Source organism: Triticum urartu, chromosome 2A, assembly GCF_056163025.1.
Source record: "Triticum urartu cultivar PI428250 chromosome 2A, HENAU_Tu73, whole genome shotgun sequence".
Taxonomy (NCBI): Eukaryota; Viridiplantae; Streptophyta; class Magnoliopsida; order Poales; family Poaceae; genus Triticum; species Triticum urartu.
In genome coordinates, this window is record NC_141874.1 from 370,521,449 (window position 1) to 370,546,398 (window position 24,950).

Consider the following 24,950-nt stretch of genomic DNA (forward strand, 5'->3'; position numbering starts at 1 on the left):
ATGGAGGTTCGACGCATGGATGAACCCAAGGTGGTGAAGAATATCCGCCAAGGTGGAGTTTGTTAGAATTGTGTCGAATATTATTGTACAAGGTATGTTACAATTGGACTTAGATTTGGACGTGTGTAGACAGGGTAGGAGTTGTGTCCTAATAGGACACTTGTATCCTAGGCCTCTCATATATAGCGGGGGTAGACACACGATGTAAAATATGCCAACATAATAGCACAGGCGTGCAAGGGGGAGCCAGCGGCGTGTGCCGGCGCCTGGGTGGCCGGTGTACGGTATTATGATGGTGTCATAGGAGGAGCGCCCGTAGTCATGCCCCAGGGATGTAGCCATGATGGTGAATCTCGTTAACAAATCTCGGTGTCATACTGATGTGATTGCTTGGTCCTCGGTAGATCGACGGTGCGCCTCAGATTTATTCTAATACTTTCTCATCATACATCAGGGTACGATATAGATATGAGACATGGTGCAACTTTACCATGCATTCCTAGCTACTATAACTCTCTACCTAGTGGGCACCACACATTGACCGTTTGCATTGACCCCATATAGCTCTTACAACTCTACTTTTTAGAGCACGCATGATTTTGTACATATCTCTCTCTCCCTCTCTCCGCGCGCATGCCTGTGTGTATCTATGAAGTCTAAGCACTGTTGCACATAGCTAGCATGTTTTGTTGACTGTACTTGAACCATTTGCAAGCTAGCGCCGGTGCAAGATAGCAAGCATTTAATCTAGCCTGTGACTTGTTTCTGTTCATTTGGATCTATCATACATGATTTATGAATGACTACCATATACAGATAACTATTCAAGATACTCCATTTAGCTACTATACTTACAATAATAGTTCAACAGTGCCACGTTTATCCTGTACATTATTTATTGCAAAACAAATACACGTGATATAATTCATACTCCAAAATACTACAGTTCTATGCATCAGTACCTTTAATAATAAAACACATGTACACAGGTTTAATTATTAGCAGTTAACGTATACAAACATATTTGCAGGTCAACGTGCCAAACAATTGTTACTACAACATTGTGAATGTTAGATGTGGGCATTGCACGATGGTTCTCTCCATGGATCTTGGACCTTTCCACCAAGCAAGCACGGCTCAAGAACACCAGGTCTAGAATGCAAACGGTTCTAATAAATTGTGGATCCACAAATATAACAGCAAGAGTTATTGTGGCACTATGTATATGTGTGTTTACTAGGTTATATAAATATCTAATAGGACGCTTAATTGTTTCTTTTGCCCTAGATGACTACTTCACCCGGGTTTATAAGGCCTAGTATGTATTTCGAGATTTACTATCGCCATCAGTTAGACCAACAATATATAAGATGTGTGCCACAAAAAGTATAGTGATGAGTTTATATTTGAAAGAAGATTCTAACAGTATGATTTCATGGCATATATATGCTGCGCACCACGCCCATGCTCCTACGACGCGTCGCTCCGGCGCCCACAGCCACCCCCGCCGCAGCAGCTTCCGTCTAGATCCAAGCACAGGCGTGCTCCCCACCATCACCGCTCGTCCCCCCTGGTTTCCCCTACCCGCAGAAGCTCCTGGGTGTCTCAGCAACCCCCACTTCGCCACGACCGGTGGCTGACTCGCCAGATCTGGAATCGCCGGCCTGGGTGGCGGTCGACTCGGGCTCCTCGTTCGCCGTCGACTCCCAGCTCGAGGCCCCCGTGGCTGGCGCTTGTGTAGGGCTACCTCGCTCGGTCAGCTTTGCCATTAATGTGGAAGTGCTGGACTCAACTCCACTACCCCCCCCCATTCATGGCACGCACAGCCCCTACCTTAAGACGGCTTCTGCAGGCGCCTTCAAGACCTGCCGGCGTGCGGCGCGGACGTCCCGTCGCTCGAGCCCCGAGCCTGCCGCTTCCCCCGGAGCGAGCTATGAAGAGGGATTGCACATAGTAAAGTCGGCGTACTGGTGGAGGGCGCTCCCCAGCTACCAAAATTCAAGACAGAGGAGGGCAGCGTCCTCTTATTCCCCTCCGAAGCGCAAAGATTTTGTCAAGCATCGCCACCGCATCTGCCATCGCTGCCTGGACAAAGGCCAATGCAAAGCTGCCTGTCGGAACCCTCTCAGATGTCGAGCCCGTCGACGTTGCGGACACCGCGCTCGTGACTGCCCTGCCTCGCCACCCTCCAAGCCATCCCCACCAAGCGGTCCCTTGCCATCTACAGCTGCCGTGGCAACGCCGCGGTCAGTTCCAGCTGCAACTGCGTCTCCGCGCCCGGCTGTTGCTGCAGCTATGCCACCACGAGTCGGAGACCCGAGCCTGCGCCCGGAGGAGGGGCATGTCGTCATCACCTCCACGCAGGCCATGGAGGATGCTGCTGCTTCCCTTGCCACCCTAGGCGCCTTTGTGTGGCTTGGAGGCAACCGTCTGCGAGTTAGTGGCGCGGAGATCAGGGACGCCATCGCCAGCGAGTTCTTCATCGACCGCAACTACATCAAGGTGGTCCCTCACTTCCCAGAAGATTTCTTCGTGCTCTTCACGCATCCGCACCATCGTGACCAAGTCACGGCGTCTCCAGGCCGATTCAGCCGCAACGGTCTCAACATCCATGCCACCAACTGGAGGCCCGAAGAAAATGCCGACTCGGTGGAGGCGTACTACCACGTGCACCTCTGCATTGAGAACTTGCCTCTCAACGCCTAGTGCGATGAGGTCGCAGAGCAGGTGCTCGGACCTAATACTTTCCTTCACTACTTCGATGTGGCCACCGTGAAGAGAGAAGATTCATCCTCATTCAACTTGTGGGTGTGGTCTGCAAATCCCTCGGCCATCCCCAAGGTTCTTCGGCTCACGATCACTGGCAAACAAGCGGCGGGCTACAGCAAAGGCCCGAGCGCTGTGATAGGCCGACGCAGCCTCAAGCGGCGCGTCTTGGTGCACCTTGAAACGGTGGAAGACTTCACCCCCGATGCCAGTGGCGTCATCCCACGTCGCCCTCGCTCCTCACACCCGTTCACCTGGCACTACGGTGTGATCGACGGCGAATCAAGAATGCACGACCACCTGGAGGTTGCTGGGCGAAGAAGGGAAGACGACCAAGACCGCGACCGCCGCGATGACGATGATGACCGTGGACACCGGAGCCGCGAGGATCGCTCCTCCTCCTGGCGAGATCGCTTCTTCCGCAGCCACTCACGCGCTCCGGAACGCCGCGAGGACGAGGGCCGCCATGTCTCCCGGGACGGCCACCGCAAAGACCGGGGAGGCCGCCGCGACGACCGGCCGGCCGGGATGGACGACGGAGGTGCACCGAAGCCGCCGACGCATGCAAGATCGACTGGAAGCAGGTCTAGTGCCTTCCTGATGGCGTTGTCATCCCGGCTTCGGGCAGGAGTTGCTACCTCTTGAGCACTGCGTTGGTTTTCCCCGAAGAGGAAGGGATGATGCAGCAAAGTAGCGTAAGTATTTTCCCTCAGTTTTTGAGAACCAAGGTATCAGTCCAGTAGGAGGCTACGCGCGAGTCCCTCGCACCTGCACAAAACAAATAAATCCTCACAACCAACGCAAATAGGGGTTGTCAATCCCTATAAGGCCACTTACGAGAGTGAGATCTGATAGATATGATAAGATAATATTTTTGGTATTTTTATGATAAAAGATACAAAGTAAAATAAAGGCAAAGTTAATAGCAAAGGAAATAACTAAGTAGTAGGAGATCAATATGATAAAGATAGACCCGGGGGCCATAGGTTTCACTAGTGGCTTCTCTCGAGAGCATAAGTATTCTACGGTGGGTGAACAAATTACTGTTGAGCAATTGACAGAATTGAGCATAGTTATGAGAATATCTAGGTATGATCATGTATATAGGCATCACGTCCGAGACAAGTAGACCGACTCCTGCCTGCATCTACTACTATTACTCCACTCATCGACCGCTATCCAGCATGCATCTAGAGTATTAAGTTAAAAACAGAGTAACGCCTTAAGCAAGATGACATAATGTAGAGGGATAGACTCATGCAATATGAAGAAAACCCCATCTTGTTATCCTCGATGGCAACAATACAATACGTGCCTTGCTGCCCCTACTATCACTGGGAAAGGACACCGCAAGATTGAACCCAAAGCTAAGCACTTCTCCCATTGCAAGAAAGATCAATCTAGTAGGCCAAACCAAAATGATAATTCGAAGAGACTTGCAAAGATAACCAATCATACATAAAAGAATTCAGAGAAGATTCAAATATTATTCATAGATAGACTTGATCATAAACCCACAATTCATCGGTCTCAACAAATACACCGCAAAAAGAAGATTACATCAAATAGTTCTCCACAAGAGAGGGGGGACAATGTATTGAGATCCAAAAAGAGAGAAGAAGCCATCTAGCTAATAACTATGGACCCGTAGGTCTGAGCTAAACTACTCACACTTCATCGGAGAGGCTATGGTGTTGATGTAGAAGCCCTTCGTGATTGATGCCCCCTCCGGCGGAGCTCCGGAACAGGCCCCAAGATGGGATCTCGTGGATACAGAAAGTTGTGGCGGTGGAATTAGGTTTTTGGCTCCGTATCTAATTGTTTGGGGGTATGTAGGTATATATATGAGGAAGGAGTACGTCGGTGGAGCAACAGGGGGCCCACGAGGGTGGAGGGCACGCTTGGTGGGGGTGGGTGCGCCCCCTACCTCGTGGCCTCCTGTTTCCTTTCTTGACGTACGGTCCAAGTCTCCCGGTTCTTGTTCATTGAGAAAATCACGCTCCCGAAGGTTTCATTCCGTTTGGACTCCGTTTGATATTCCTTTTCTTCGAAACCCTAAAACAGGCAAAAAAACAGCAATTCTGGGTTGGGCCTCTGGTTAATAGGTTAGTCCCAAAAATAATATAGAAGTGGATAATAAAGCCCAATAATGTCCAAAACAGTAGATAATATAGCATGGAGCAATCAAAAATTATAGATACGTTGGAGACGTATCAAGCATCCCCAAGCTTAATTCCTGCTCTTCCTCGAGTAGGTAAATGATAAAAACAGAATTTTTGATGCGGAGTGCTACTTGGCATAATTTTAATGTAATTCTTCTTAATTGTGGTATGAATATTCAGATCCGAAAGATTCAAGACAAAAGTTCATATTGACATAAAAATAATAATACTTGAAGCATACTAACAAAGCAATTATGTCTTCTCAAAATAATATGGCTAAAGAAAGTTATCCCTACAAAATCATATAGTCTGGCTATGCTCTATCTTCACCACACAAAATATTTAAATCATGCACAACCCCGATGTCAAGCCAAGCAATTGTTTCATACTTTTGACATTCTCAAAACTTTTTCAATCTTCACGCAATACATGAGCGTGAGCCATGGATATAGCACTATAGGTGGAATAGAGTAGTGGTTGTGGAGAAGACAAAAAGGGAGAAGATAGTCTCACATCAACTAGGCATATCAACGGGCTATGGAGATGCCCATCAATAGATATCAATGTGAGTGAGTAGGGATTGCCATGCAACGGATGCACTAGAGCTATAAATATATGAAAGCTCAAAAAGAAACTAAGTGGGTGTGCATCCAACTTGCTTTCTTATGAAGACCTAGGGCATTTTGAGGAAGCCCATCATTGGAATATACAAGCCAAGTTCTATAATGAAAGATTCCCACTATTATATGAAAGTGACAACATGAGAGACTCTCTACTATGAAGATCATGGTGCTACTTTGAAGCACAAGTGTGGTAAAAGGATAGTAACATTGTCCCTTCTCTCTTTTTCTCTCATTTTTTTCTTTTTTTATTTGGGCCTTTTCTCTTTTTTTTCTTTTTTATGGCCTCTTTTATTTCTCTTTTTTTTATTTTTCGTCCGGAGTCTCATCCCGACTTGTGAGGGAATCATAGTCTCCATCATCCTTTCCTCACTGGGACAATGCTCTAATAATGATGATCCTCACACTTTTATTTTTCTTACAACTCAATAATTACAACTCGATACTTAGAACAAAACATGACTCTATATGAATGCCTCTGGCGGTGTACCGGGATATGCAATGATGCATGAGTGACACGTATGAAAGAATTATGAATGGTGGCTTTGCCACAAATACGATGTCAACTACATGATCATGCTAAGCAATATGACAATGATGGAGTGTGTCATGATAAACGGAACGGTGGAAAGTTGCATGGCAATATATCTCAGAATGGCTATGGAAATGCCATAATAGGTAGGTATGGTGGCTGTTTTGAGGAAGGTATATGGTGGGTGTATGATACCGGCGAAAGGTGCGCGGTATTAGAGAGGCTAGCAAAGGTGAAAGGGTGAGAAAAGTGTGTATAATCCATGGACTCAACATTAGTCATAAAGAACTCATATACTTATTGCAAAAATCTACAAGTTATCAAAGCAAAGTATTACGCGCATGCTCCTAGGGGGATAGATTGGTAGGAAAAGACCATCGCTCATCCCTGACCGCCACTCATAAGGAAGACAATCAAAAAATAAACCATGCCCGGACTTCATCACATAACGGTTCACCATACGTGCATGCTACGGGAATCACAAGCTTCAACACAAGTATTTCTCAAATTCACAACTACTCAACTAGCATAACTTTAATATCACCATCTTTATATCTCAAAACAATTATCAAGCATCAAACTTCTCATAGTATTCAACACACTCATAAGAGAATTTTTTATATTCTTGAATACCTAGCATATTAGGATTTAAAGCAAATTACCATGCTATAAAGACTCTCAAAATAATATAAGTGAAGCATGAGAGATCAATAGTTTCTATAAAACAAATCCACCACCGTGCTCTAAAAGATATAAGTGAAGTACTAGAGCAAAATTATATAACTCAAAAGATATAAGCGAAGCACATAGAGTATTCTAACAAATTCCAAATCATGTATGGCTCTCTCAAAAGGTGTGTACAGCAAGGATGATTGTGGTAAACTAACAAGCAAAGACTCAAATAATACAAGACGCTCCAAGCAAAACACATATCATGTGGCGAATAAAAATATAGCTCCAAGTAAAGTTATCGATAGAAGTAGACGAAAGAGGGGATGCCTTCCGGGGCATCCCCAAGCTTTCGATTTTAGGTGTCCTTAGATTATCTTGGGGGTGCCATGGGCATCCCCAAGATTAGGCTCTTTCCACTCCTGGTTCCATAATCCATCAAATCTTTACCCAAAATTTGAAAACTTGACAACACAAAACTTAAAGTAGAAAATCTCGTGAGTTCCGTTAGCGAAAGAAAATAAAAGAACACTTCAAGGTAAGGTAATGAACTCATTCTTTATTTATATTGGTGTTATACCTACTGTATTCCAACTTATCTATGGTTTATAAACTATTTTACTAGCCATAGATTCATCAAAATAAGCAAACAACACACGAAAAACAGAATCTGTCAAAAACAGAACAGTCTGTAGTAATCTGTAGCTAGCGCAAGATCTGGAACGCCAAAAATTCTAAAATAAATTTTTGGACGTGAGTAATTTATCTATTAATCATCTGAAAAAATAATTAACTAAATATCACTTTCCAAATAAAAATTTCAGTAGTTCTCGTGAGCGCTAAAGTTTCTGTTTTTTACAGCAAGTTCAACAAGACTTTCCCCAAGTCTTCCCAACGGTTCTACTTGGCATAAACACTAATTAAACACAAAAAACACAACAAAAACAGAGGCTAGATAAATTATTTATTACTAAACAGGAGCAAAAAGCAAGGAATAAAAATAAAATTGGGTTGCCTCCCAACAAGCGCTATCGTTTAACGCCCCTAGCTAGGCATAAAAAGCAAGAATAGATCTAGGTATTGCCATCTTTGGTAGGCAATTCTTCAATTAGGAATCTACCATATTTAGGAATTTCTTTATTAATTATCAAACTTTTAGGCATAAGATCTAAAAATTCATTTGTAACAAATGGTTCCTTAATGATAGCAAAAAGATTGGGATGAATACTTATAGATTTGAGATCCGCATCCTTACTAGAGGATTCACCCTTATTTTTAGGAACATACATAAGCTTGGCAACTTTAGTGGAAGGACTTTGAGTATTATTTATGGAAGAAAAAGCGGTTCCCAAGTTGGTAATAATATTCTCAAGTTTATCGATCCTAACGGAATCGTGATTTATTTTCTCATTAACTATGGGTTCATTTTCTTTAATATGTTTCAAAGTAACTCCTACTTTAGATCCATATTGAGAGATTCAGCTGTGGATCTTTTTATCCAAATTTTCAATTAACTCTACGGTAGCAACCTTATTTTCAATAATTTCAAGCCTTTGCATTACATGCTCCAAAGTTAATATAGTTCCATTAACCAAGAGAGGGGGTGAGCCAAATAAATCTAACATAGCATTATAAGAATCAAAAGTATGGCTACCCAAAAAGTTCCCTCCGGTAATAGTATCAAGAACATAACGGTGCCAAGGAGTAATGCCTACATAAAAATTGCGAAGGAGAACGGAAGTAGATTTCTTCCTAGTAGATCTATTTTGAGCATTGCAAATTCTATAGCAAGCATCTTTTAGATTTTCTCCCTCCCTTTGCTTAAAATTTAGAATTTCATTCTCAGGAGATAATGGAGAAGATAAGGGACTAGCCATAACGACAAGCAAACAAACTAACACACAAGCAAACAAAAAGCAAGTGAGCAAAAAGAGGCAAATAGAGAGGGAGGATAGAGAGAGAGGGCGAATAAAACGATAAGGGTGAAGTGGGGGGGAGGAAAACGAGAGGCAAATGGCAAATAATGTAATGCGGAAGATAAGGGTATGTGATGGGTACTTGGTATGTTGACTTTTGCGTAGACCTCCCCGACAACGGCGCCAGAAATCCTTCTTGCTACCTCTTGAGCACTGCGTTGGTTTTCCCCGAAGAGGAAGGGATGATGCAGCAAAGTAGTGTAAGTATTTCCCTAAGTTTTTGAGAACCAAGGTATCAATCCAGTAGGAGGCTACGCGCGAGTCCCTCGTACCTGCACAATACAAATAAATCCTCGCAACCAACGCAAATAGGGGTCGTCAATCCCTATAAGGCCACTTACGAGAGTGAGATCTGATAGATATGATAAGATAATATTTCTGGTATTTTTATGATAGAAGATGCAAAGTAAAATAAAGGCAAAGTAAATAGCAATGGAAATAACTAAGTAGTGGGAGATCAATATGATAAAGATAGACCCGGGGGCCATAGGTTTCACTAGTGGCTTCTCTCGAGAGCATAAGTATTCTATGGTGGGTGAACAAATTACTGTTGAGCAATTGACAGAATTGAGCATAGTTATGAGAATATCTAGGTATGATCATGTATATAAGCATCACGTCCGAGACAAGTAGACCGACTCCTGCCTGCATCTACTACTATTACTCCACTCATCGACCGCTATCTAGCATGCATCTAGAGTATTAAGTAAAAAACAGAGTAACGCCTTAAGCAAGATGACATGATGTAGAGGGATAGACTCATGCAATATGAAGAAAACCCCATCTTGTTATCCTCGATGGCAACAATACAATACGTGCCTTGCTGCCCCTATTGTCACTGGGAAAGGACACTGCAAGATTGAACCCAAAGCTAAGCACTTCTCCCATTGCAAGAAAGATCAATCTAGTAGGCCAAACCAAACTGGTAATTCGAGGAGACTTGCAAAGATAACCAATCATACATAAAAGAATTCAAAGAAGATTCAAATATTATTCATAGATAGACTTGATCATAAACGCACAATTCATCGGTCTCAACAAACACACCGCAAAAAGAAGATTACATCGAATAGTTCTCCACAAGAGAGGGGGAGAACATTGTATTCAGATCCAAAAAGAGAGAAGAAGCCATCTAGCTAATAACTATGGACCCGTAGGTCTGAGGTAAACTACTCACACTTCATCGGAGAGGCTATGGTGTTGATGTAGAAGCCCTCCGTGATCGATGCCCCCTTCGGCAGAGCTCCAGAACAGGCCCCAAGATGGGATCTCGTGGATACAAAATGTTGCGGCGGTGGAATTAGGTTTTTGGCTCTGTATCTGATCGTTTGGGGGTACGTAGGTATATATAGGAGGAAGGACTACGTTGGTGGAGCAACAGGGGGGCCGCGAGGGTGGAGGGCGCGCCTGGTGGGGGTGGGCGCGCCCCCTATCACGTCCCCGAAGGTTTCATTCCGTTTGGACTCCATTTGATATTCCTTTTCTTCGAAACCATAAAACAGGCAAAAAACATCAATTCTGGGTTGGGCCTCCGATTAATAGGTTAGTCCCAAAAATAATATAAAAGTGGATAATAAAGCCCAATAATGTCCAAAACAGTAGATAATATAGCATGGAGCAATCAAAAATTATAGATACGTGGGAGACGTATCAGGCGCGCCCGCCGTCGGGCTGACAACCGCGGCACGCGCTCGGCGCACTCAGGTGGAGCGGCCAGCCCCATCTGCGAGGACAGCCGTGGTCTCTCACCTCCAGCCAAGCCTATGCCCACCTCTTGTGACGTGGTGCAAGTGTCCTTCTCGCCTGGCAACGCCTCCTGGTTGAGCTGGATCTGCCCTTGTTTTGGTGCCCAGATGAAGCCGGCCGTGGTGTGCCCTGCCATGCCGTATCAGGAGGCCTCCCCTCGCACAACGATGCAAGACATCATCGAGTTGCACCCATCGACTCCTCTTGTGCATCTTTGCAGCGCTGCTCCACCACCACTGATGTTGGCTGCCTCAACCTCCCATGCCTCGCCTGCTGACCTGGAGGCGGAGCCGAAAACTCCGATTTTCATTCCGATGTCAAGCCCACCAATTAGTCCTGTTGTGACTAGCTCTGATGAACCTCTAGTGAAGTCCCCACTGTTTGTCACCTATGCTCCGCCCCTGCTGCCTACACCGAACTCTACACCACCGAGGCTACCCAAGACAAGGAGGAAGACACTCACGGGTGTGTCGGGCTTCAACCTCAGCCGACGCAGCCCTCGGCTTCAAGAAAAGAAGAGAGCTTTGCTGGTGGCGCAGATGGCTGAGAGGCTTCTCTATCAACGCATGGGCATCATCAATGAAGGACAAGAAGTTACTGAAGAAGCCATCGGGAAATTTGTTGCCATGTTCAATGGGCAACTCCCGGACATCACAGTGGAGGCCCTTCGATTCCTCTTCAACCTTGACTGTGACCTTGCGAAGGCCATCGAGGACGCACTGGTGGAGCATGGAGGTGAGGCTGGAGCAGAGCTGCAGTCTGCGAATGGAGAGGCGGCCGGTGAGGCCGCATGACTGGACTGCTTTCGTCATTGAAGATGTAGCTTAGTCTTCATGTTAACTAAGGCCAACTATTGCTTTCTGTCTGTGTGGGTGTATGTATGTTTCCTACTGTCGATGAAGATAGCTGCCCCTTGTTGCCCTGTCAAGGCGAATGTGTGTGAGTTCTGTAGTTTTTGTAGCTTCTGCTGTTACCTGATGATGCTCTTTTATTATCACAACTTCTGCTACCTAAAGATGCTCAATGCAGTCTGTCCTAAACGTCCAAGGCAGCTCTTACTTGTTGTGTCACTTCTTGTTACTCCATAGCCGATGTATCCCAGGTTTCAATATGCATGATCAAGACCTGAGTATTCTGAACTGGAATGTTCGTGGCTTAAACTGTCCCAACCGCCGTGCAACTATATGAGAGACCGTCGCTGCTACGCCTTGCCATCTACTATGTCTACAGGAGACCGAACTCAAGCAGGTCGACCCCTTCATGGCTTCCTCTCTTGGAGGTCAGAGGCTCAAAGGCTTCGCACAACGACCTGCTATTGGTACTCGTGGTGGCATCCTGCTTCTGTGGGACGAAGACCTCGTCGAGGTTAAGGAGATTAGCACTGGAACTTTCTTCCTCTCTGCTACATTCACCATTATCCGTACCGACAATTCCTTCAAGTTAACAACCGTCTATGGGCCAACTCGTAGCAACCTCAAAGACATTTTCTTCCAAGAGCTGATCTCTGAGAAGCCTACTCCTGGTACTAGATGGCTGCTAGCCGGTGACTTTAATTAGATTTACCGCGCAAGAGACAAGAACCGTGCTAACAGTAATTGGAGCCGCATGACTCGCTTCCGTAACACCCTCAATACCTGTGAGCTGAAAGAAATACACCTACAAAACAGGAAATACACTTGGAGTAATGAGCAAAGTGATCCAACCTTATGCAAACTCGATTCGTTTTTCTGCAATGAAGATTGGGACATCGACTTTGGCAGTCATCTACTTCATGCCCTCTCTTCATCCCTCTCTGACCATTGCCCTCTCCTTCTCGCAAATGTCCAAGGACCACCTAAGTCAAAGTGTTTCCGCTTTGAGAAATTCTTGACTAAAATGCCCAGATTCAAGGAGATCGTTCAAGGCGCTTGGAACCAAAGGGTGAACCACTCTGACCCCTATCAGATCATGTTTCACAAGCTCAAGAAAACTAGCCAAGCTCTAAGGAAATGGAGCAGGACGATTTTTGCACACTCAAAGGTGCAGCTGATCATGGCTCTAGAGGTCATTCTCCGCCTAGATGTGGCACAAGAGCTCATGCCTCTCAGTGTGGAGGAGCGTGATATTCGTAGGAGGGTCAAAAGAAAGATTATTGCCCTGGCTGTGATGGAGCGTGCTCGAAAGAGACATAATTCAAGAATCACCAGCCTCAAAGAGGGTGATGCCAACACTCATTTCTTTCACCTGCGGGTCAATCACAAAAGAAGAAAGAACTTCATTCACCGTCTGAAGCACAACAACGGCTAGGTAGTTGACCATGATCACAAAAAGTCAGTCATCCAAAACCACTTTGCCGAGGTCTCCAAGCGTGGCTCGACACGCCATCAAGACATCAACTGGGACAACATTACGGTGCCTGCAAGTGACCTTTCAGATCTTGGGGCGGCCTTTACGGAGGAGGAGGTTAGGAAGGCGGTTTTTGACCTTCCCCGTGACAAAGCGCCAGGGCCCGATGGCTTCTCTGGAGCTTTCTTCAAAGAGTGTTGGGAGATTATCAAGGATGACATTATGATTGCTGTGAACCACTTCTCAAACTTGCACACATCCAACCTTCATTGGCTCAACTCGGCCAACATTGCTCTCATACCAAAGAAAGATGGAGCGGAATGCATCTCGGACTTTCGCCCCATTAGCCTCATTCACGCCATTGTGAAGATCCTAACAAAGGTGTTGGCCACGCGCCTAGCTCCCCATATGGACAACCTTGTCTCTAGTGCGCAAAGTGCCTTCATAAAGAAGCGAAGCATTCACGATAATTTCATGTATGTCAGAAACTTGGTGAGGAAACTTCACAGAAATCGTACACCCACCCTGCTGTTCAAGCTTGACATCAAGAAGGCTTTTGACTCAGTTAGATGGGACTTCCTTATGGACCTCTTGAGGCACCTAGGGTTCCTGTCCATATTTCGCTATTGGGTTTCGGCACTCCTCTCCACTGCCACCTCGAGGGTTCTTATCAATGGGGTGGTGGGTGATCCGATGAAGCACGGTTGTGGCCTCCGGTAGGGAGATCCATTATCCCCGTTGCTCTTTGTCCTGGCAATCGACCCCCTGCACCACCTCCTCAACAAGGCCACTGCACAAGGATATCTTCAACCCATTTGCGTAAGTGCTCCGACCATCAGGACGTCCTTGTATGCAGACGATGTTGCCATCTTTGTCAAACCCACCAGGGGTGACGTACAATTTCTTGCTTCCTCCTTGGCTGCTTTTGGAGAGGTGACCAGCCTGCATACTAACTGAACCAAAAGTTTGGTGGCTCCTATTCGCTGCGACAACATAAATTTGGATGACATTCTCGAGGCCTTCCCGGCGATGCGCACGGCGTTCCCGATGCGGTACCTTGGCCTTCCGCTATCGGTCAAGCACCTCAAGAGCATTCATCTTCAACACCTTGTGGACAAGGTCGCATGCAAGCTCCCACCTTGGCAGGGAAGACACGTCGCTACTGTTGGGCGTGTGGTGCTTGTAAAGGCGGTCCTCACGGCCATTGCAATTTATCATCTCACGTCTCTCGACATCCCCGTGGAGATCCTTAACGTAATTGACCGACTTCGGCGTGCTTACCTTTGGGCGGGTACCAACAAAGTCTCAGGAGGGTCATGCACGATCAATTGGGACCTCGTCTGCAAGCCTAAACAGTTTGGTGGCTTGGGTGTGCTTAATTTGAACAAATTCGCTAAGGCCCTCTGACTTTGATGGCTATGGTTCGAGTGGGTGGACAAAAGCAAGCCCTGGGTTGGCATGGGGTCTCCATGCACCGAGGACGACCACAAATTTTTTGCAGCTGCTACAATGGTTATAGTGGGAAATGGGCGCACGGCCAGATTCTGGCACTCCCCTTGGTTGCATGGTCTCTACCCCCGTGACTTAGCACCGTACATTTTTGCCATCTCCCGCAAGAAGAATTCCTCTGTCCAGCAAGCCCTCACCAACAACAACTGGATCTCCCTCATTGACACCTCCAATGGCCTATCATTTGCACACGTCCAACAGTTTGCCGACCTCTGGGAGAAGATATCCATGACCTCTCTGAATGGTGACATAGAAGATTCCATCACCTGGAAGTTCACCAAGGATGGGGTGTACTCTTCTTCGTCTTCTTACATGGCACAATTTGAGGGTCTCACATCGTTCGGTCTCATTCACTATGTATGGAGGGTTTGGGCCACCCCTCGGTGCAAGTTCTTTGCTTGGCTAGTCCTTCAAAACAGGATTTGGACATCGGATCGTCTCATACGTCGCGGATGGCCAAACTGTGGCCTCTGCCCACTTTGTAAGCAATGCCAGGAGTCGGCAGCCCACCTCCTCTTCCAATGCCGCTTCACCATCCGCATTTGGAACCATATTCTTACATGGCTTGGCATGCACCACATTTCTACTGCGATATGGCAGACGAGGACTTCGGTGAAAGACTGATGGAATGGCAACCTTCAGATTCGCCTTGGCTCCCCTAAGGCTCTAGCCTCCTTGATGATGCTTATCTCATGGGAGATATGGACAGAGCGTAACGCTAGGGTCTTCTGAAACACGCCCATCCCTTCTATGGTTCTAATCTGTAAGATCAAAGAAGAGGTGTCTCTTTGGGCAGTGGCGGGTGCAAAGCACATGAGTGTTGTAATGCCGCGAGACTAGACATTTTATTTTGCCGCCTTGTGGCCCTTGTTCGATAACTCCTTTCTTAATCAATGAAATGGCAAATCTTTTTCCTTCTTTAAAAAAACTCATATATTACTGCTCCATCTGATGGTCAAACTAAATCTCAAAATACATATTACGCCTTGAACGTGGACTGACCGATGTACAATTTCTTTTTCTCCGGACATCTATCCTTCTATGGATAGCCTGCTGATGATTACATTTTAACTTCGTACATAATCTATGATGAATAAACAGGTTGACAACAACATTGTCTACTGATTTAATCTCATATATATTGTGGTAGTGTTTTTTGAGAAAATAAATAAGGGTACATCTCATAAATATAGTTTGACCAATATTTACAACTAATGGTTACATGCATATTTGTTTATTTAGGTGCAGAACAGAGTTGTATTGAATAATTCTGGGAGTTACGACTCTGCTGCAAGGAATCAGCGGGCAATGCCCATGTATCCGATGGTGAACAATCAGCAGCAAGTGTCACCGATACACCGTATGTTGTTTATTTTCATGTTTATTATTTTGTCGCATTTCTTGAATTGTTGTTATTAACGAACTGCATATCATTTTACTATTTTTGTTTCATATTTTTTTTTGAAAAGGGGGTTTGCCCCAGCCTCTGCATCAGAACGATGCATACGGCCAATATTATTAAAAAACAAAGGTTCCAGTAAAATCATTATGTCATGCTCAAAGAACAGATAAGGCTCATCAAGAGCTAAACAGAAGAATAAGAGCCACAACCGACCGGTAAACTGAAATAGGAGCACTACAAGCCTATCATATTACATGACCGCCATCCAAACCGGTTGAAAATAGTCCGTGCTACCATCTCCCATCGGGTAGATCCAGTAGCCAAACGCTTCCTAGCCTCCGTCGGAGTGAGTAGCGACAACATACGGAGCAATGTAGTGGCCCAGAAGATGACCTGCAAAAAATAAATATTTGTTGTTCTGTTAAAGAACAAATCATTTCTACAGTTCCAAACTGCCCATAATAAAGCACATAACACGAATATGTCTCGCTGTTTTGAGATTTATCCCATCTAGCCACGTCCCAAATAGCGCGGTGATAGAATTCGGAGAAGCAATGTTAAATGCTATGTGAACCGAACGCCACAAATTTTTTGCAGGGCAATCAAGAAAGAGGTGTTTGATAGATTCGTGTTGGTCATAAAAGCTACATCTTGTAGATCCTGTCCAATTGCGTTTCGCCAAATTATCCTTAGTTAAAATAACTTGTTTATGCACAAACCACATAAACACTTTGATTTAAAAACCACACACGTTACCTACTAAGAGCATTTACGACCGGAACCCCTACTTTCCCCTAAACATCCAGGCAGACAGCCCGAACACTTTCAGATCAAAAAACATAACCCAACCGGAGCCCCAAAACTCAACACATACGTCCAAGCTGTCCGACACCCCTCATATCCAGCCCATATGTGGGGCGGATATGGGGACGCACGGACACGTCCACCACGTGGGACTGACAGGCAGGACCCACACGAGAACCGCTGACCAGGTCACCAATTCGGCAAGGACACATCATGGCGCCGCTCTGGTGCACCGTTCGAGGGGCCAAATCCGGCTATTTAAGCCGGATGGTGAGGGTAAAACTTAGCTGCCCCCATTGCGTCCTTTCCATCCCATCCACTTCGACCTTGCCGTCTACCATGGTCGGGTAGAACATCACACATTACACAATTCTCATGCTCGAGTGCTGGTGGAGGTCATGTGGGAGATGTGCGCCGCCGAGATATGTGGTGTCCCTCACCTTGCGGGGGAGGAGAATGTGCCAGGACTGGGCATGGAGGTTCCATAGGAGGAGGCGACAAAGGAGGAAGTACGGGGCCTAGAGGTTGAGCCTGGCGGATTGTGCAGGAAGCAGGCGGAGGCTGAGTTCCACCTCACCCAAGCCGCAGAGGCTGAGGTGGTGCACCTCTCTGCGGAGGCGCAGTTGGTGGCAGAGCAAGCAGGCGCTGCCGCCTTCACAGTGCTCGTCGCCAACCGCCGTCTCATGGCCAAAAACCAGGCCATCTTGGAGTCGCTCCATTCCGAGCGGGAGGTGGAGGTGAACTGCTGGCATATCCACCTCGCTGACGTGAGGCATGAGAGGCTACTCGCGGACGTGGAGGAGGCACTGGAATTTCACACCGGCGCCAATGACCATGAGGCCGGTGGCTATGGAAAGGGGCTCATCGATCTACATCTCCTATGACGATGAGTAGATTAGGGTACTTTGCTTTTCCGAATGTAGCTTGTTTCTTTGATGTGATTAGTACGTGGTGAAATGAATGTTTCATGGAGTAGTATATGGAAATGAGGGTTTGCAGATGAGGGGTGTGGTTGCAATGATAGACAAATGAGGGGTCACCGGTTCCTTCTGGCGGACATATTGAGGGTCAAATATGCACATTTTGGTTGAAAATGCTCTAGCTACTTTGCAAATATACCATGACGGCATATGCTCAAAATAGTCGAAGTTAACCTTGATTCCAACGTATTTCCACATTACCTTTTCCCTCTCGCTGTTCTGTGTGTATTGCATATAGAAGTATGACCAGTTTAATTACATTACTGATTAATTTATTTTTATTTTACAAGTACCTCATGTAATCTCTTTTTTTGTCTCCGGCGCCGGAGAAGAGACAACATGTTCCATCTGCGTACAACAGATTCATCAAGTGAGATTTCAGGCCATATATATGTTGATCGCTTACATAATATTGTTGCTACAAACCAAGTTTGGTATAAACCTGTGCAAACTAATCTAGATTGAATAGGTCGATCGCTCCATTAGCTAATTAGCTAGCAACAATATTGATGGACAGTTCAAACATGATAAAATGATTATGGAACTAACTATTATGTGGTCTTGTTAATGAGTTTTGCAAGAAAGTTTGAACACCAGATTTTTGGGCCGGGTTACAACAAGCTAGGATTAGGCTTATCTTGCATTGTAACCATAAAAAGTATTCTATGATATTGTTTTTGCATCACTAGGTATATTCTTAATGACATGTGTTTCTGTTATGTTTGTTTGGAAGACAGATTTTGTAAGCACGTATTGCACAAATTATTGCAGAGATATGTTTTTGTTTGTTTTGTTTGGTTATTAGGATTTGTTAGTGACTGCTCCCTCCATTCATGTTTACAAGGCCTTTGATCTTATCTTAATTTAGTTTAAGTTTGACTAATTTTATAGGAAAAATATCAGTATATAAAGTACCTAGTAAATGAATTTTAATACATATTCATGATAGATCTAGACATTGATTGGTTTTTTTATAGGCTTAGTGAAATTTAAAATGGTCTGGCAAAAGGCAACATTAATAATAGGCCTCTAAACCCAGATGGTACTATGGAAGGGAGTATCTCCCTCAACAAAAACTATTGAATTCTGCATCTTTCTGTTCATATAGACAATATAATACCTTTTCTAGTGCAATAAATTAGTTCTTCTTAATTCATGTGAACAGGGTCAGATCAAGCACTGATCACTTAAATAAGATTTCTTTTTTTTGCGGGTGACACTTAAATAAGATTTCCTGGAGGTATTGCTAGGACAAAACAATTTCAACTTTATCTTTGGAAACGCGACAGAAACAACCGCTTACATATTACTGTCTTTCATTGTTATTTGGTTTGTTTAACCTGAAATATTTCGTGGATTAAACTGGTCTGTGTTATGAATTCCGTAATTTAAGCAAGCTTTTAGATGGTTAGACTATAACTAAAGTTTTATATCTATTCACAAATGCGGTTCCTCATACAATAAAACAACTTGCTCGATAACCCTTTACGTGTATATGGGGAATATATTGCTGTCCCCACCGGGATATATCACACCTAGAACTAAAGTTACTTCGTGCTTTGATATTTGCATATTTTTACCATCTTTATTGCAGCATATCCTCATTTTATGTCTTAATAAATTCAAGTTTAGAGTACTGTCATGTCTAAAACATGAACAATATGGTCTAGATTTTACTATTATTTTATGTTTAATTGATTTTCACATCTAATTAATATGCACTCATATGGATTAGTTCAAGTTAAATACGAATTGGTTCATCACGGCTAGTACGTACAATGTTGCATAGTGTAGACACATATGAAATGTGTAACCTCAAAGCACAACTGGAAGATAATCCTTTCGTCTCATATTAATTGTCACTCAAACAGATGTATTTAACACTCAGAGGAGGCAATAAATGGCATAGAGGTGTAGCCCACTGGGAGCAAAAAAATCCAAATTAAAATGAAACTAGAATTTAATGAGGTAGCTTTAGTTTGCTTCACTAATCCCCTAAAAAACTACGTGTATGGTGTCCTGCAAAAAGAAACTACGTGCAGCGTGAATCAGAAGTATTTGTCAAGGTTGATGGGTAGTTAATTAATTTATGTTTTTAAGCTATTGCATTTTCTGGTCTCAAAATTTCATGTATATATACATACGAGACCCTGAATGATTGTTTAAGAAGCGGAGACATGCAGGAGTCATATTATACATATTTAAGCTCGCTTCGATTGACAGGGAAGAGATACAAAGGATAAAGTCAAGCAATCCTGAGATTAGCCACCGAGAGGCATTCAGTACTGCTGCAAAAAACGTAAGTACTCTTATTTATAGGCTTAGTGAAATTTAAAATGGTCTGGCAAAAGGCAACATTAATAATAGGCCTCTAAACCCAGATGGTACTATGGAAGGGAGTATCTCCCTCAACAAAAACTATTGAATTCTGCATCTTTCTGTTCATATAGACAATATAATACCTTTTCTAGTGCAATAAATTAGTTCTTCTTAATTCATGTGAACAGGGTCAGATCAAGCACTGATCACTTAAATAAGATTTCCTTTTTTTTGCGGGTGACACTTAAATAAGATTTCCTGGAGGTATTGCTAGGACAAAATAATTTCAACTTTATCTTTGGAAACGCGACAGAAACAACCGCTTACATATTACTGTCTTTCATTGTTATTTGGTTTGTTTAACCTGAAATATTTCGTGGATTAAACTGGTCTGTGTTATGAATTCCGTAATTTAAGCAAGCTTTTAGATGGTTAGACTATAACTAAAGTTTTATATCTATTCACAAATGCGGTTCCTCATACAATAAAACAACTTGCTCGATAACCCTTTACGTGTATATGGGGAATATATTGCTGTCCCCACCGGGATATATCACACCTAGAACTAAAGTTACTTCGTGCTTTGATATTTGCATATTTTTACCATCTTTATTGCAGCATATCCTCATTTTATGTCTTAATAAATTCAAGTTTAGAGTACTGTCATGTCTAAAACATGAACAATATGGTCTAGATTTTACTATTATTTTATGTTTAATTGATTTTCACACCTAATTAATATGCACTCATATGGATTAGTTCAAGTTATATACGAATTGGTTCATCACGGCTAGTACAATGTTGCATAGTGTAGACACATATGAAATGTGTAACCTCAAAGCACAACTCGAAGATAATCCTTTCGTCTCATATTAATTGTCACTCAAACAGATGTATTTAACACTCAGAGGAGGCAATAAATGGCATAGAGGTGTAGCCCACTGGGAGCAAAAAAATCCAAATTAAAATGAAACTAGAATTTAATGAGGTAGCTTTAGTTTGCTTCACTAATCCCCTAAAAAACTACGTGTATGGTGTCCTGCAAAAAGAAACTACGTGCAGCGTGAATCAGAAGTATTTGTCAAGGTTGATGGGTAGTTAATTAATTTATGTTTTTAAGCTATTGCATTTTCTGGTCTCAAAATTTCATGTATACATACGAGACCCTGAATGATTGTTTAAGAAGCGGAGACATGCAGGAGTCATATTATACATATTTAAGCTCGCTTCGATTGACAGGGAAGAGATACAAAGGATAAAGTCAAGCAATCCTGAGATTAGCCACCGAGAGGCATTCAATACTGCTGCAAAAAACGTAAGTACTCTTAATTATAGTACATTTATTTCGCAAAAAAAATTATAGTACATTTGTATTATTCATGTGCGCTCTTAATTATAGTACATTTATTTCGCAAAAAAATAATTTATAGTACATTTGTATTATTCATGTGCGCGCATCACCATCGGTACATAAACTTGAGTATATAAACACTTAAATACGTTGCCATTTCTCAATGGACTGAGGTAACGTTATCATGAATAGCCCCGCGGCCAGGTTTGCTCCTATGCCGATGCAAGTGCAGGCCGAGGTAGGCCCGCAAACTACCATAAATTATTCAGAAAATACAAACGACCAATACAAATTGTCCAAAGAACAGCGACACAAGAAAAAAAACACTCCAGAAAGTACAACCACAGTTACTCTAATCTAAAACCACCCAAAGTCGTTTCAGCCCACTGCCTAACGTCTAGGGAGAAAGTTTCGTTGATCTAGGCGTTCCAACCAAGAAGCCACATCCGACATGCACCGCAATGTTCAAAGGTTCTCTGTTATGTTTATGTGTTTCGACTATTGCATAAAGTGGATTGCATTCGCCGCGTCTTCCTTTGGCATGCATGCAAAGACGCTAGTGACGGCTACTGCTACGTCAATGAGCAGCATGTGTGTCGTCCTCTCCGCCTCAGAGGGCTTGCCATCCATGACTTTCATCACATGGGCATCACACCGCACCCGTTGGCCAAGGCTCCAAAAGACCGACCCGACCAGACCTTGGCCGTGCCTCCCGAGCAATCACTCGGTGGATGTATGCACCATCTTCCGCGCTTCGACCACTTGGCATGTTGGAACTGGTGAGACCGCCTGTTTTGGAAGGATCATTGGCTTGACGGGAAATCCATCTTTGAGGCCGCTCCCGCCGTCCTCGCGTTGGTGTCATGTCAACATCACAAGTGTTGTATGGTCGCTGAAGGGCCTTCACATGCGAGCTTGGATCCGTGATATCCACGGCGGTCATGGACCCTCCGTTCTCATCGAGTACGTTGAATTGTGGCGGCGATTGTACAAATTCGTGCTAACGACGGAGCATGATGGTCTTTCCTGAAAGTGGTGCCCCAATGCATAGCGCGTTCCTACTATGAGGAGATGTTCCTTGGGGCCACGAGTCAACATCGCTGGGAGCTCGACTGATACACCTAGGCCCCGCACCAATAAAACTCTTCTCTGGCTAGCGCTCGCTAATGGGCGGTTGTTGGGACATGGCCTTCCACACGTCCCGTGTTGTGTGCTCTGTGACCTTGAGACAGTGATTCACCTGCTTGTTGATTGCCTATTTTGTCGCGAAGTGTGGCATGATATGCTCTCGTGGTGTCGTTCATGCACCTGGCCGCTCGACGCCGGTGGGGACTTCATTGACTAGTGGGCCTCGGCCTTCGATGCATCGCCCACTAGCCAACGCAACGGCCTCTCAACCTTGGTCATTCTGACTGCATGGTGGATTTGGAAGGCTCGGAGCGGTTGCATCTACAACATGGGACATCCCTTTGTCTCTAACATGACTCGGACTAGACACGATGAGGCTCGCCGTTGGGCATGCTAAGGCCAGCGGCCTGGATGTCATCCTACCTGAGACATAGCCGTAGGTTGTAGCTTGAGTGGCCTCTTAGGCTGCTCAAACCCACCCATGTGCACGCCAATAGGTTGTATACGCGCTCCATGGGAAGTCTTAGTTGTTATTCTTGCATACTCTCTATCAGTGAAAAAGATACGCAAATCTTTTGTGTATTCGTGAAAATAAATGAACATGGTCTAGTGTCAACTTTGGGACAAAACTTGACACGGTGATTTAGCAATGATGGTGCACACATGCGGCCACTCACCTTCATGGAGGTGTCATGTGAGATTATGGCATTGTATTCTCCAATCAGGTTCCTTCCCCGGGTGAACAAAACCCCCCATGGGTTGGCTTTGCCGGTTGAGGCCACGACTTTGGAGGCGTTGTTTTTGAGTTTTGGACCTCACCTCTTCGTTGGCAACGAGTAACAGTTTAGTGCACGAGTATATATGTCCAAATTTGGCATGGTCTTTGGATGGGCAACATCGATTGTGGACTTCGTCGAGACTCACCAATGAGATCTAGTGGTTTGCTTTGCAATAGGGGTCGGCCGACATTCCTTTCTTTGTTTATTATGTTGTCGAATATGCAGTTTCCACATGAAGCTAGTATATGATAGGTGGTTCGTTTTGATCTTGAAGGTAATGATCTGGTCCATGATCTTCATGTTTTTGTTAGTTCTTTAGCATTTAGCCGTACACTATTTGTGCACAACTTGATGCTTGACATTCTGTTTGTTTAACCAATACAGTAGGATCTGTTGGTGAACCCTCACTGCTGATTTTTCATGTTTAATTTCATTTAATAATTTGATCTGGCTTAATTGTACAATTTTTTTAATACTAGCGCTTAATTTACACTACTTCCTCCGTCATAGTTTAGAAGGCACAGTTAAATTTGCGTGCGTTTCCACATAGACAAGGTTTAGGGCGCATTGCATTTATGTCTAGTAGCTAATTAGTACTCCTATATACTATTTCTATATGCATGCATCGTGTGAATGCTATTTTATAACCCATCTCACAACCAATAGATAACCACCTAGGTTCCAGAGAATTTTCACCTAAGTATCAGATATGACATTAATTTGTGTGGGTTTGCGTGCATGTTTGCAGTGGGCTCATCTTCCTCGGCTGCACTTCGGCCTGAGCGTTGCTGGCGGCGGCGGCGGTGCCAATTAGCTCCAATCAAGACCACGCATGCATGCAAAAGACGATGGTTCGTGCAATCGACACCGTGCGTTCACGTTCATCGATCTCCATCGTCGTATAGCTATCTGTGTATGCATATGTGTGCATGCATGCATGCTCTGTCACGTATCGTGCGTGTGCCTAATTAAGTCTAAGTTGCTACATGATCATGCCATCGATCGATCTCTGGACTACTGCATGTCGATCCTGCGTAGATTTAGATCCTACGCTTAATAAATGGACAGGAGTGTGTTTAATTATTGTTTTATTAGATGTATCATGGTGTTGTGGACAAAGACTTAATGCCCTGATAATGATGTCTGTTTTTTTCTTCAAAAAGTCAAGACTTCGTCCTCTCACTACTGGAATAGAAGGTTTTGCCATCAATCATTTCTTTGCCGTCTGCTAGCTGACGGCAAAGGAGGTCTTTGCCACCTGCTTTCAAAAAACAGACGGCAAAGAACTGGTTGATGGCAAAGATTCTATTTGCCATCACTGTAACGGCCCACCCACCCCCCCTCTTTGCCGTCTTTTGCTAACAGACGGCAAAGAGGTTACTACCTAACGGCTAACGGCCAACCCCCATGCGGCCTCTCTCTCTCTCTCTCTCTCTCTCTCTCTCTCTCTCTCTCTCGACCCCCACCGCTGCCCCAGACCCCCAGCCGCCCGGCCCGCTACCTGCCCAGGCCGCCTGCCGCCTGCCACGGCCGCCTTGCCTCCCCCCCTGCGGCGGCTCTCCTGCACCGGGCGCCTCCTCCACCGCCCCTCCTCCACCGGCCGCCCCTCCCAAGGTGAGCTCTTCTCCTTCTTTTTGTTTTTTAGATTTAGTTTAGGTGTTTTTCTTTTTTTTCAGGTTTAGGTTTAGATTTAGTTTATTTTAGATTTAGTTTAGGTTAAGAAGAAAGATGAAAAAAAGAGGAGGAGGAGGAGGAAGAAGAAGAAGAAGAAGAAGAGGAAGAAGAAGAAGAAAAGAAGAAGAAGAAGAACCGGAACGAGGATCGAGAACCAGGTCGACGGGTGCGTTGGCGCCGACGGAATTGGGTCGATGATCGCCGGTCG

The 24,950-nt window shown here is 44.5% G+C and overlaps 1 protein-coding gene and 1 pseudogene across 1 annotated transcript; both read left to right on the forward strand.

Annotated features, from left to right (window-relative positions):
- Positions 1-23,882, forward strand: LOC125536122 (protein YABBY 1-like). Its single transcript, XM_087541427.1, has 6 exons — positions 1-6; positions 1,031-1,150; positions 15,548-15,665; positions 17,813-17,861; positions 19,715-19,790; positions 23,817-23,882. The coding sequence occupies exons 1-6, from the start codon at positions 1-3 to the stop codon at positions 23,880-23,882; spliced, it is 435 nt and encodes a 144-aa protein (XP_087397553.1).
- Positions 2,296-3,411, forward strand: LOC147985141 (uncharacterized; annotated as a pseudogene).
- Positions 23,883-24,950: the final 1,068 nt, after the last annotated feature.

Coding starts and splice junctions, on each gene's coding strand:
- LOC125536122 (XM_087541427.1), top strand. Junction 15,666..17,812: donor GCAAGTGTCACCGATACACC/GTATGTTGTTTA, acceptor TTTTGTCTCCGG/CGCCGGAGAAGAGACAACAT. Junction 19,791..23,816: donor TCAGTACTGCTGCAAAAAAC/GTAAGTACTCTT, acceptor GCATGTTTGCAG/TGGGCTCATCTTCCTCGGCT.